This window comes from Lepisosteus oculatus, chromosome 11 (assembly GCF_040954835.1).
Source record: "Lepisosteus oculatus isolate fLepOcu1 chromosome 11, fLepOcu1.hap2, whole genome shotgun sequence".
NCBI lineage: Eukaryota > Metazoa > Chordata > Actinopteri > Semionotiformes > Lepisosteidae > Lepisosteus > Lepisosteus oculatus.
Window position 1 is genome coordinate 32898796 of NC_090706.1, and position 14356 is coordinate 32913151.

Sequence of the window (14356 nt, forward strand, 5' to 3'; positions counted from 1 at the left end):
TCCTGTTTATTATTCATTATAGCCATTAATTTAGTTTGAGCAAAAATATTAATATACTGTTTTCGGTGTGAGATGCAAAATGGATGTACAGTAAAAATTATAAATTTATTACATTTAAATTATATTTATATAAATTATAAATTATAAAAAAGTATAATAATGATGTTTGATGATGCTGTTTTTGACCTGAGTATGAAAGAAAAGTTATTATTCTTATTAAAGCTTAATTTAGTTGCCTCAGCATTTTATGGTTGAATTCAGGTCTGGAAGACAGTGGAAGAAGCTATTAAGAGCTCATTAAACCAATAATTTGTGTTTGCAAATTAGCAAGAAATGTTCTGATAGTTTCATTTCTAAAAGATGGAGTTTGATCAAATTCTGTTTTTTTACATCCATTTTTAAATAAAAATGACTCAGTGAAAGTGCTACATCTAGGAAACACATTGCTTTTTTATATAGATTTTAAATATTCCCATCTTTCTTGCTGGAATACGTGACAGGTCACTTGCACTGTTTGGTTTGCAGTGTGAAGTGAAGCAGTAGAAAGTTAATGAAGCAATTAGTGGACAATTTTCCAGATTCAGGCCTGATTTGCTCCCACAAATTGTAAAAGAGTTAGGAATTGTCTTATCATTAAAATAATTAAAAGCATACCAGCAAGCAAATCCAGCTCAATCCATTTAGAGTTTTGTTTTCGTAACTGCCTTTTTAAAAAGTGTGATAATTTAAGATGTCAGGAAAAAAACATGTAATCTATGTAAATCTATGTTAATTGCCTAACTGAGTGAATAAATGTTTAGAACTGTATGGCGCCTTCTCTTAGAAAATTACATTAATGGTACTTTACGTATGTTCTTTAAAACACATTATTATGACACATGCCTTTACCAGCAATATTAATTATAACAAAACCTCCATCCATTTTCTAATTATGTCATCCAGTTCAGGGTCATGGGAGAGCCAGAGGCAACAGGTGCAAGGCAGGATACAACCTGGATGGGAAACCAGTCCATCACAGGACACAGACACAAACACACAAACACATACACAGAAGCCAATTACCTATTGGTTTTACTTTGGATTGTGGGAGGAAACTCATGCAAATGCAAGGAGAACATGAAAACTCCAAGCCGATAGCACCCCAGGAATTGAACCCCATTAGGCAATAGTGCTATCCACTGCACCAGTGTGCTACCCATAACATAAACATAAAAAAGTAATATTCAGATCTACTTAGAATAAGAATAAGCATATGAATAAGCATAAGCATAACTGCTTGTGTATAAAGCTGTCCTCGGTCTGATTGATTGCATGGAAGGGTACCCACTTCATCCACTGCTGTACTACCAACTGGGTGACACATGGTCATAATTAGCCGTTATGTTCTAGCTGCCTTGTTACACAGCAGGTCAAAAGGAGAAGCAAGGAATTACTTCAGCAATTCAACTATACAGTTATTTATGCAGATGCCAGAAAGTGCAATTTTGCTTAGCTCCTGAAATCGAATAAATCACAGTATAAGGTGGTAATGCTGCTATTGAGTAACAACAACAATGACAATAATGACAACAACGACAATAATGACCAAAACAACAACAATTGTTGATAGTATATTTAAGTGTAATGTTGTGGCAGGATAGACAGTACAGATTGGCCCCTTGAAACATGTGCCAGCCAGTTCTAGTTGGCTCTTGATCTACTGGCAATAGCATGTACATTGTAAGATGTTTCATGTTCTGGCATTTTAAAAAATACAATCAGACTGTTTGGGGAGTACATTATATTTTTTATTGAAATTCCAAAATATGAAAGTATGGTGCCTAGAAAAAACTATTTCCCCAATATCGGTATGTTCCCTATGGTTCCTTATAAGGGATGTATTACCCATGGTAGATAATAAAACGTTTGTTGCATTTACATCTTAATGCTACAATTCATAGTATAGTCAGTGTTGAATTTTTAGGTGGAATATAGACTGCCTGTGGTATTGTTCTTGTATGCTAACTTAATGTAGTGTTGTCTCTGTAACAGTCCGTGTAAACAGACAAGCAAGTACAGAATGAGAAACTGTAAGGTCACATGACTGGTTTATCAGAACAGAGAGCGGCTTTGGCAATGGATTTTGTAAAACTCACATTTTTGTTACAGGTGGATTTTGGCAGACAAGCCTGGATTTTTGTGCACTAATGCATTCTCCTATTGCCTTCTTTCTAAGAGGCTAATGGATGTCTTTGGGATTTAGCTCATACATCTTTAACACAAAAGTGAAAGGCCACCTGAGGTGAAAAAGCAAGATATCCTGTCTGTGGCAAACCATTTGTTGTTCTGCAAATACAGTATATTTAAAAAAACATGGTGCTGTAGATTTTATATATATACTGCATATACACTGTTTACAGTACATATGTGTTTCAGTTTGTCATAGTTTATTATATTTAAATAATTACATATTAAAAGTGATGTTTTTGTTACCTGGAATAAGATATCCAGTTATTTTGCTAAGGCAGATTCTTTGGGGTACTGCAGGAAATGACTGGATTTTATCCCCAGATAAGTAAAGTGTTCATAGCCAAATTAACTAGATGTGCCAAATGGTCTTCTCTTATTTCTGAGTTGTCTGATATTCTTGGATTTTTGCATATGAAATGTAATGTTTTCTTTAGAATATTAGATATTGAGGAAATCAATGGATCTGAGTTTCTTAAAATAGTGCCCTTGAGCTGCTGTAATCACTGCCATTCTGTGACAGTTTTGAGATGAATGTGATCAGCACCATTTTGTTGCGTTTAGAACTTGCTACTTGAACAAAAAATAAAGTTTGCTGACACTTTTCTGCATCTGGCCTCTAGATAGTTTGGTTTTTCACTAGAATCCCTATTCTATTTTGGCAACACTCAATTCTCTGAGCTTCCTTGTTTAACTTTCAAGTTATGACATGTTTTCATACTTTTCAGTCTCTGTCTAATATTTTCTTAAGATATTATATATTTTCTTGAAACATTTCTGACTCTTATTTAAATACTAGTAAGCAGTAGATACGATTTGTCCATGTTTTAAGTTCACTTGGTAAATGACTTGGTATGTTTTATTATACCTCTTCAGTCTAAGTGTTCTTCTCTGTACATTAAGAATTATTTATGCTCCTAGCATTCACTCAGACTGAGGATGTTGGACCCAGATGGAATAGTGACATATTACCCACTGGCATTTCTACATTTAGGAATGCATCACTGGATTTTCTTGGAAAGGCCTGGGGTGGCAAATCTAGAGCAGTCTAACTCTGAAAATATTAGGACTACTAAGCACAAAAAAGTTCACAACAAAGTAGCAAGGGGCAGACATTGGCTTTGCCCTTCATCACCAGGCAGGTTTATCTTCCCAGTAATAAGGAGGCGTCTCGGCAGTTGTGAAGACGTCTCGGTTAAAGGTGCTGTACCTTCACTGCAGAGGTCACTGACAAGGTGAATTTCAAAGATTTTTTTTTTTTGCTGCAGGGCAAAAAGTGCTCCTTGATATTCATAACTGTAAATTTTAAACTTTAATAGATGGCAATCTAGCATGAATTATTGTGTGAATAAAAGAACGGTAACTATTTTTTTCAAACCTATTCATCTAGAATTAACTGGGGTTATGCTGCCATTTGTTCTTCTACTGATTACTGAAGAGTTCATAGTCAGGCAGTGGATAGCATCAGTTCTGATTGGGCCATTCACAGAATAATGTACTGAAAAAACTGCATGCAACAAAGCAGTTACCACTTCAGCATGTTTAGTCCAATAGAAGACTGTTAATTATATCTATTTAAAAACCACACAGCTTGAGTCCAGAGGCACTGTCACAGGGAACAGCTTGCACTAGGGACAGCATCAGCAGACAGATGAATCTAACTGCTGGGTGCCCTTGTTAATCCTTAGATGTGGTTATGTGGTCTGTAACAAAGTCTATAAAATAAAATGTTTGCAATTGGCCATTATTATTGGAATGACTTATTATTCTTTTATTAGTAATTATACTAATACAGATTCTTGCACATTGCATATAAGATAGAACTACAGGTACATGCAAATGTTATTAGGAATAATATAATCTTTAAAGGTACATTATATGACTTATATCAGCACTGTATACTAAAGTAGGTTGTGCACTGATGGTGACTGTAGTTGGTTATTTTTCTGTGCTCACTTCTTGTTTTCTGATTATATTAAACAGATTCTGCTTTGTGGTGCACATCCTTGCGCGAGGCTTTGGACTTCATGATGCCCGGAGTAACAGTAGACATGGAATAATATTCTAAGACAACACCCCTTGGGCATTATTGTCTGAGACAAAGTGGGGTTAGGAGGGTAGAAACTCAGTTTATCATTTAGAAGACAAGAAATGTGGTCCTCCTTTGTAGCCTGGAGCTCCTGCTTCAGACAGTATGCTGTAAGAGGTGAAAGACCAGCCAAACTCAAAGTGATTCATGTACAGTAGCATATCTCCAAAAACATCATCATCATAATCCGAAATAGACATAAAAACATTTAATGACAGACTGTTTCCCATAAAAATAAGAGTTTTTTTATTAAAAAGGTCTGGATGTTATTTCAAACATCTATTAGTTCTATACGTATAATAAAAGAAAGGTTATTTTTTGCATTATATTTTAATACTTTAAACAAAGATTATAGGTATTGCACCATTTACAATGAAAGCCCAGATGCAGGTGAGAAAGGTACAGGTGAAAAACAAGTTACAATGGCTCTAATAGTGTAAGTTGTCACTTTATTTGGCTAGGTGGACAAAACAATAGATAGAAAATTTAGAATGTATTACAAGACACCTTACCATATAAAGACTTTGCCAGGTAATTTTCTGTGCTCTTGCTGAGAAATGTTTTAAAGTTCTAGTTTCAATTGCCAAGCCCTGTTTGGTATGTCAGTACCTACAGTACATTCCTCACAGGAGATTGCAAACAATTAAAGCCCTCTCTTCAGGGACTGAAACTGAGCTGCCTCGTAAAACAAGCCAGATTCATCCAACGCCAGCACCATACATGCAGGTGTTCAAATCCACTGGCAATTAGCTTCGGTGAGGTTTGTAACAGCAAGGACCAATTCCCTGCTCTTTCAGGTCAAAGTGCCTGATTAAACCGATGTGAAACAAAGCCACATTCGATTATAATGAGGCCTTTGTGCCAGGTTCACCCACAACATTGTGCTAACATTCATATCGCCATCACACATAGCAATAAGATGCTCCAGACGCTTTGCTTTTTACAGATTTCTCACTATGACAGGGATAGAATAGAAAAAATACATATACCCTGTCACAGTGAGTCATTTTAAGCATTTTAGCATTTTTATTTATACAGAAGCATAGACAATCTATATGAAAAATCTACAGCTGATACGTGTGCATGTATACAGAAAGAAAAAAGAAATGGTATTGCAGTTTCAGCTCATATGTGTGCTTTTTATAAAGCTTTGTTTTCTTTGTAGTTGGCATGAAATTTATGCTTTTTTAGCAATTTAGAATATTTCGTTTGGATTCCACCTCAGTGCTGTAAACCTTGCTTTTCAAATCAACGCATGGCACTGACAGACTGAGCATAATTAGCACCCTGATTAAAAGCTTCTTAAAGGAAAGTAAAAATAAGGTTTACATCCCTTCAGAATGACAGTGTCCCAGGGTAGTACAAAGGTACTGTAAAATGTGTTTATGGTATGTGTGTATACAGTATATACAGTATGTATATATGCATTATGTGGAAAGCACAATGCATATATTCAGACTTAATGATGCATGAGCTTTTCAATAAGATCTCCATTAATTTTGCTCTGAAGGTAACAGATATAAAGCAAGGTTAATAATATAGCATTACTGACCAGGTGTGTTACCTTAGACTTCAATGCAGCACTTTCTCATTAGGGAGTGAATTTTGATTGGATATCTCTGTCATCCATTTGCCTCACTACAGAATCTGTAGCTCCAGGAGTACCTGTGCTCTTGCTTTAGGTTGAGACTGACAGGTTATTGGATTTTTGAGTTATTGCAAAATGGAGGAAGCACTTCTCAGCACTATAGTGGATTTCATTAACATACAACAAAAGGCTTATAGATAAAAATATGAAAGTCTGTAACAAAATAACTAGAACATGAATTCTATATGAATTTGAATGTTTGTTTCTTTAAATGGTGAATGTAGTACACACAGAAATAATTTAAAATGGTAAGTTTGGGAGCAGTTATAATTAATTATACTGATACTTCTCTAGTCATTGATTCCACAAATATTTTTATGCTTTAAAGGTTTTATCTTCAAAATCATATATATATATAACAGACAGTATTTGGTATAATATTGGGATGGTATTTTTTGGGGGAAAAGCTTCATATCTATGTAGAGATGGGCCTTGGTTTGTAAATCAGCTCAATAAACATGCACAATAACACGTTTTCCTGGGAAAGCCAAACATTCTCTACTTTTTAAGAAGGAATTTTAAGATGTACTATTTCCCAAAGCTATAAACCATATATGAGCTAATAACTCCGGAACACATTCATTCCAGAATGTCATAAGGATTGCTGTACTAGCTATTTTTCTGTCACATTGTGACAGAAAATATGACAAATATCAATATATTTTGACAGTACAGTTTAGCAACAGAAAAGGACTGTGATGCATTGATTTAATTATATTTACAATATTGCTTTTAAAGCGAAAAGTGTTAACTTGTAAAGTTTCCCTTTAGAAATGTATCAGATCTTCTCTCTATGTACTTAACACACATACATTACTTAGCTACACAGCTTTCTTTGTGTTTTACCCTAATAAATATCTTCATAGATTATAACAGGGAATATTATTATTGTAAAAGACAGACCCACCTGTGTTGTTTAAGCGTAGTTCAGTGTTCATAATGTCTAAGTGACATTTTTTTCTTGAAGCAAAGCAAGGATCAAATACATCCTAATGTTTAGGAATTACTTGGGTGTGTTTCAGTATGATTTTAATGAACTTTACATTTTCTTTTAAAAGAAAAACAAAATACTTCATGGCAGGTTCCAAATCTTAATGTGAATCTCATACAAAAATGAAGTTAAAAATGAATTTTTATCCACGGTTAATATTAATATTTTATTACCTGTGGTATAATCAACAAGGAATAATATATTAAATCCATCCATCCATTTTCTTACCATTTCTTCCAATTTAGGATAACGGGGGAGTTGGAGCCTGTCCTGGCATACAACAGGCTGAAGGCAGGGTGCCCTGTGCCTATTAATATAATTAAACACTGATATATTTTTGTTTGGGGGAAAAAAAATAATGCAGATGGGGAATGTTAACGGTGTTGTCCCAAATGTCATGAACATTTTTTTTTAAATCTATAACACCTGTTGTACAACACAGAAATGTCATTTTTATAGACGGTAGGTCTTGCCTGTGGCCAGTCACTGGGGAGCATTCTGGGTGGGGTTAAGCAATACTGAGTGGGGCTAATTTAGAACAGCAATTGAAGGGCAGCTCCTGCATTGTTCCCTGTTTACTCACATAATCTAGCTCTCAGGTGGCTTAGAGTAATTCTCTAAATATTTAACAAGTATGAGAGGAGAGCATTTACAACAAATTGTGCTGCAAAATCTTTTGCAGTAATCTGATTAAGTTAAATTTTGCAATTTTTTTATTAGATGCAGCAAAAATGACAATGATTTGTAACATAAATGACAACATTTCCACGCTGAAATTCTTAGGAAGAAAGGTTTGTCTACCCTTTTTCACTAAAATAAACACTTTCAGACATTTGTTTCCACAAATTAGCACTTGGTATATACTGTATTTGTGGAATTAATTTAGCAATTAAAGGTGAAACTGAGGTCCTGACTCTCAGTGGTCATTAAAGATCCTGGGCATTTCTTGATAAAAGTAGGGAGTTATCCTGGTGTCCCGGCCAAATTTCCCTCCTACCCTGCTCGTTGCTTGCCAGGTAGGCTCTGGCTTCCCACAACACCATAGGGTATAAAGTGGTTTCGCAAATGACATGACATTTGGGACAACATTCCATCTTCAGCACTGCACAGTGATGTACTGTTCTGTCTACATTTCAAAAGGACAGTACACAACAGGACTTCCACAACATAAAACATCCTTCAGTCATTTATGTTTTTTGTAGTTTATTCTACTCCAAAACCTAAACTAACTTTGTCTACACAATAGCTGCACAGATTCCTGTATTCCTACAGTCAAAATCCCCCCCTTAATGGAGTACAGTATATATTGCAGATGGTAGCATTTTTTCAATATTGTATTTATTTAACGCGCTGGAGAAGCCAAAGTGCGTACAGAGTAGGGAACCTAATGGATATTTAATACCACTAAAACCATTATCAGATAGCAATTGACATGAATTGTCATGGTTTGATATACTGTTATTGATTTAGAAAAACGTAGCACTCAACCTTTAACAGACCAACATCTTCTCTAGCAATTTTCTTGAGGTCAGCATTCAGAAATGCACCATTCTTTGTAGCTTTTACATGATCCTAAATTCACTTCCTAGTTGCCTGATCTGTTTTTTTTTTTTTTTTAATCCTTGGAAGTATATATTGACCTGCAAACCTGTGTGGATTTCTACTGTGTACTTGTGGACATATCCCTCTGACTGTTATTCTGTTTCTTGCTATTTTAAACCTCATTTAAGTAAGAGTATTCATAGAATGAAACATACCTGAGACAAATAACTTGGCACTTTTTGATTTAAATTAGAAGTGGTTTAAAAAAAGTATTAGTTGTATTGTAGGGACATCCCTACTTTTTTCTCAAGATTTACTTTATTTGTAGGGAGCATTTCTCACATTTTCCCCCAGGTTTTATTTTTATACATACTGCACCCTATTTCCAACATGCACACATGCTTTAAAAATCATCTTTCATTCTTTCTCATTTATAAATGTAATTGATTTTGAGTGTTTAATTGAAAAGTGATTTTATACCTATAACTGTAGCATTCTGTTTTATGTGACATAGATACAGTATGTGCATTTCTAACCATTTCTTGTGAAATGCAATTGTCTTAATATTCTTTATTTCAATCTAAAATCATTAGCAAAAGAAAAAAGGATTTTAGATGAAAACATGTATATGCTACATTGACTAGTTCTTTTTAGTAGTGTTTTTATTGACTTGACCCTCTGCTTATTGAAAGGTGTGTATTCCTACTGCAGCTATCGCTTAGTGAAACCACTTTGTGATGACTTTGACCTGTATTCATTTGACGTTTCGACGAAAGCAAATCATGACCTGGCTGACCGGATTTGCATCTTTTTGTATCCTAAGGAATCAATCTTAATCTGTGATGAGGGCATTCTTGCGCAGTTTAAAAGAACACATCAGAAAGATTTGGTTATGCCTTTGAAAGACAACGATAATCTTTAGATTTGATTATACAGCCTGTCATTTTCGATGCGCACAGGGATGAACCAGCAGCCAGTGATTTCTTACTGACAATAGAGTGCGTCTGTGCTTAGCGCCTTGTCACACAAGCAGAACAGCGCTGCCCAACCCTTTTCCTCCTGTAAGCGTGAATACTGTTGAGTGAAGAACAGGAGATGGAAAAAAATCTCCACCCTTCTGTTATATATACAGTATCGATTTGGGATTTCTAACCGGACGGATGGTTTTTTTTTCTTTCTTGACGAAAAAAAAAAGGGATGTCGATGGTTTTTAAGATTGCGATTTCCAAATTTAGATGCGGGTTTCGGGTTTATAGGAAGACGTATTTGCACGGATCTTTTTGAAGCGGATTCGCGATAATTAGTGCTCACACCTTTGTTAAAATAACATGCAATCATTTTACCCGATATTAGCGGCAAATATGTATTCATAACCACAGAAAAGTGCCTAATAATAATGCATAGCTCTTTTAAATAGACCTGGAAATAAGAATTAATATACCCTGCATTTTTCGCAACAGAAACTGGGCGAACTGCTTGGTCTTTCGCAATTCAGTCGCTATTTTTTTTTTTCTTCTGAATTGCTGAAAAACAGCCAGCAGTCTTTGGGCGAGCTGCCCCTCCCCCGCAACACAGACACCATTGCACACAACAGCAGGGAGAATAGTGGAGAGACAGAGTGAGGGAACGATAGGCAGCACCAGTGGCTGTGAAACACACCCGTCAGCCGAGCTGAGGAGAAGCAGGACGGAGAAAAAAAATGGATTTATCAATACAATACCAGCATAGAAAGAAACCGGAAAGGATGTTTTGGTCGTCTTACACATAGCGGGGTAACGTACAGCATTCTTTTTTAATGTGGTGGTGCGAGAAAACGTACTGCAAGCTAAAAAGGCGGAAAGCTGTTTTTAATCCTTCTGCGGATTCAATGAGCTTGCAATGGCTCTTGCGGGGAGATGTAGCAGCAAAAAGAAGAACGTGCCCGTTTCTTTCTTGATATTGTTATTATTTTGTGGCCTTGCATCAGGGCAGATTCGCTATTCTATTCCAGAGGAATTAAAAGACGGATCTGAAGTTGGGGATATTGTGGTGGATTTGGGTCTCGATCTTCGAAAGATCTCCGCCCGCAGGATTAAGATAACCTCTAGCAATGCTAAGCGATATTTGGATATTAATCTTAGCAACGGAAAATTGTTCGTGAATGACAGGATAGACAGAGAGTCGCTTTGTGAGCTAAGCAGCTCCTGCTTTTTGAGCCTCGAGGTGGTCGTGGAAAATCCACTGGAGGTGTACAATGTGGAAGTGGAAATATTAGATGTGAATGACAATGCGCCGCAGTTCCCCAGAAATGAATACGAGTTGGAGATCTCGGAATCTGCTTCACCTGGGGTGCGATTCCCTGTGGAGAGCGCGCAGGATCCGGACGTGGGTTCGAATTCAATTCGCATGTACCGACTCAGCCAGAACGAGCATTTTGCTCTGGACTCCAACACTCCCGCACCGAACAGCAAGCTGATAGAACTGGTGCTAAAAAAAGCCCTGGACCGCGAGCGAAACCCTTCTCATCAGTTGATTTTGACAGCTGTTGACGGCGGTACCCCGGCAAGAACTGGCACTGCTAAAATAAACGTGAGAGTCTTGGATTCTAATGACAATGTTCCGGTATTCGACAGCTCTATCTACAGAGTTAATTTGCTAGAAAATTCACCCAGGGATACGTTGGTGATCAAGCTAAATGCAACAGACTTAGACGAAGGTTCGAATGGGGAGGTCTTTTATTCATTCAGCAGTTATACACCTGAAAGGGTCAGGCAAATCTTCAGTATGGACCCAAACACTGGGGAGATCCGAGTTCGGAGCCATGTGGATTATGAGGAAACCAGCTCGTATGAGATTTATGTACAAGCTATGGATAAGGGGGCTTCTGCGGTGGCTGTGCATTGCAAAGTCGTCGTAGAAATCGTTGATGTCAATGACAACACGCCTGAAATAGTGCTGTCTTCCTTATCCAGCCCTGTTCGTGAGGACGCGCGGCCTGACACCGTGGTGGCACTAATCAGTGTGACAGACAAAGACTCTGGCCTCAACAAGCAGGTCAGCCTTGAAATTCCTTCAGACCTCCCTTTCAACATCAAATCCTTCCGAAATTACTACACCTTGGTCACGGCTGGCTTTCTAGACCGGGAAAGCGTGCCAGCGTACAACATCACCCTCACCGCAACAGACTCAGGGTCCCCACCTCTGTCATCCAAGAAGACCATCCGAGTGGAGGTCGCGGACGTCAACGATAACCCTCCCCGTTTTGAACAGACATCCTACACCATCTATGTCAACGAGAACAATGCCCCCGGGGCGTCTTTGTGCTCAGTGAAGGCCCAGGATGCAGACAGCAATGAAAACGCCCAAGTGTCCTACTCCATCGTCAGCAACGAGAAGCACGAAATCCCCATCACCTCCAACGTGTCCATCAACTCGGAGACGGGGGTGGTTTACGCCCGCCACTCTTTCGATTACGAGACCCTGCGGGAGTTCCACTTCCAGGTGTCGGCGCAAGACGCGGGGGTCCCCCCCATGAGCAGGGTGGCCACCGTGTACGTGTACGTGGTCGATCAGAACGACCACGCTCCCGAAATCTGGCACCCCTCCCCGGTCAACGTGTCCAGATCGACAGAGATGATACCCAAGGACACAGAGGCGGGCCACCTCGTCACCAAAGTGGTGGCGTACGACGCGGACGCAGGCCAGAACGCCTGGCTGTTCTACTTCCTGGAGCAGGCCACCGACCCCACCCTCTTCAGGGTGCACCAGCACACGGGGGAGATCCGCACCACCCGCAAAATAGTAGAGGACAACTCCACCACCTTCAGCTTGACCGTCCTCGTCAAAGACAATGGGGAGCCGCCTCTCTCTGCCACTGCCACCGTCAATGTGGCGGTGATGGAGTTAGCTCCTAAGGTCATCCCCGATCCCAAGAAGAGTGTCAAAGACAACGGCAAGCTCTTTACACATGTGACTCTGTATTTAATTGTTGCCCTGAGTGCCACCTCCTTTGTTTTTGTCTTGACTGTGATAGTCCTGGCTATAGTCCGATGCAGCACCCAGCAGGGGCCATGTTGTGGGAGCCAGTGCTGTGTGGCACAGAAACAGGCCCCAGACAACAGTCAGCAGCCCAACAATAACGTGGTGCTCCGCCGTGACTTGAAGGTGGAGCCTCATTATATAGAAGTGAGGGGCAATGGGTCCCTTACTAAGACTTACTGCTATAAGACATGCCTGACAGCCACCTCTGGAAGTGACACTTTCATGTTTTACAATACTGGCTGCCCCCCTGGTACCAGTACTGTAGGTTCAGACAGATTCTTCACTGGCCAAAGTGGACAGAGCCAGATCTTTGTTCGTAGACTCAGCATGCCAAATGAGGTGAGACTGGATGGATCAGTTAAGGTATATTTCACTCCACTAATTGATACAGAGATTTCAAATGCTTTGTATCTTTTTAAAAACTCATTTATACATATTTTAAGATCATTTTATTAAATAATTGAAATGCATTTTCATTGTTTCCAAATGGGCTTTCTTTTTAGGGGAACACACAGTGTGGTGGTATAATGATGAAAATAGAAATTCTAAAATTTGTTCTCCCTAATGTTAGGTAAGGTAAGATTAGATCTGTAAATTTGAATGGCTATTTTATCATGTTTTCTCTTTCATGAGAGTTAAGGTGAATATAATTATGCATTCTGCCTATAATTAAGTTCTTTCTCCTGAAATCAGATGGAAATTGCATGTGAATCCGACCTGCATGTGTTTTGATGTGTCAGACCCAAAGTGTTTTGTACATCTTCCTTTTTGTAACCAATGGAGCAATCATTAAACATCATCTCCTAACCATTTTCTGTATCCTGGGAAAAATTGAATTATTAGCGAACCTTACAGCTGCTTTTCCATTTTTTTATCTGCATGATTTTAGTTATAGTCATAAATAATTCATTTTTTTCCATCCCATACTTTACATAGTAGTTCTCTTCCCAGGTTTAACGAGCAATTTCTGATTTTCTCCAGACAAGCTGCACTGACGTGTTCTACTTCATTGCTAAGCAGCTGGAGTTCTTACTTGTTAGGGGTGACAAGGCTGAGGAATGTTTCTATTCAGCTAAGCTGTCTCACATGAACAGTGCAAGGAAGTACTATATTATTCCTTTGCACTGCTGGTGTTAAAGAATGATACTCATGTTTTCTCAGAAAGGTTTGCTTTTGAGAACATTTAAGAATTCACTAAATTGTAAGCTATTTGTCATAGTTTTATGTAAAACTTCAATCTAATAAATAATGTTCTCCATTAGAAAGGTGATCTGCCTATGTCTGCAATCCCCTTCTTGATTCAATGTAAAAAAAAACACCTCTAAAATGATCTTATGATCAGCACTGCTTCAATGTGCTTTTTAATGTCAAAATAGTGGAACATTTGGGTTCTTGTACTTAAATGTATTGGAATATTTTTTTTTATTTAAATGGACTGATGTTGAATACTGAGTTCTGGTTATGTCTTGGATAAAACTGTGCTACATCCGTCATAATGAACTTGGAAGAACGTGAAAAATATAAAAGGGTGTTTTGGGCTGTTGTGCTCATTTGGTTTCTAGTACTTTATCGATCTGAGGATCTCATCAGTGCATGAAAGATCCAAGGAAATTATCCTTACCAATGTAGATGGGCAGACACCCACCACTCGTTATGTAAAGAAATGCTTCCTGTTCCCATTCCTAAATGCACTTCCTTTTCAAAGTCCATTTGTAATCTTGGGTGCTCGCTGTAGGTATTCTCCTTCCAACACAAAGCAAATCATGGAGTAGTAGAAATAAAGAATTGTCCAAGTCTGAGTCTATGTTAGTATGAGATTTGTTCACTTTATAGTTGGGCA

At 38.1% G+C, this 14356-nt stretch overlaps 1 protein-coding gene across 24 annotated transcripts in view; it reads left to right on the forward strand.

Moving 5' to 3' along the window:
• The window catches only part of LOC102683315 (protocadherin alpha-C2-like), a 166407-nt gene that overhangs the window by 129166 nt on the left and 22885 nt on the right, over positions 1-14356 (forward strand). Inside the window, exon 1 of one of the 24 annotated variants that reach the window (XM_015349725.2) lies at positions 10275-12879. The exons of 22 other annotated variants lie outside the window; for them this stretch is intronic. In XM_015349725.2, the coding sequence (XP_015205211.1) occupies positions 10375-12879 (2505 nt within the window). In that variant the 5' untranslated portion in view covers positions 10275-10374. Of the gene's footprint in view, positions 1-10274; positions 12880-14356 lie in introns of those variants that run through there. One more of the 24 variants, XM_015349726.2, reaches the window with a different exon arrangement.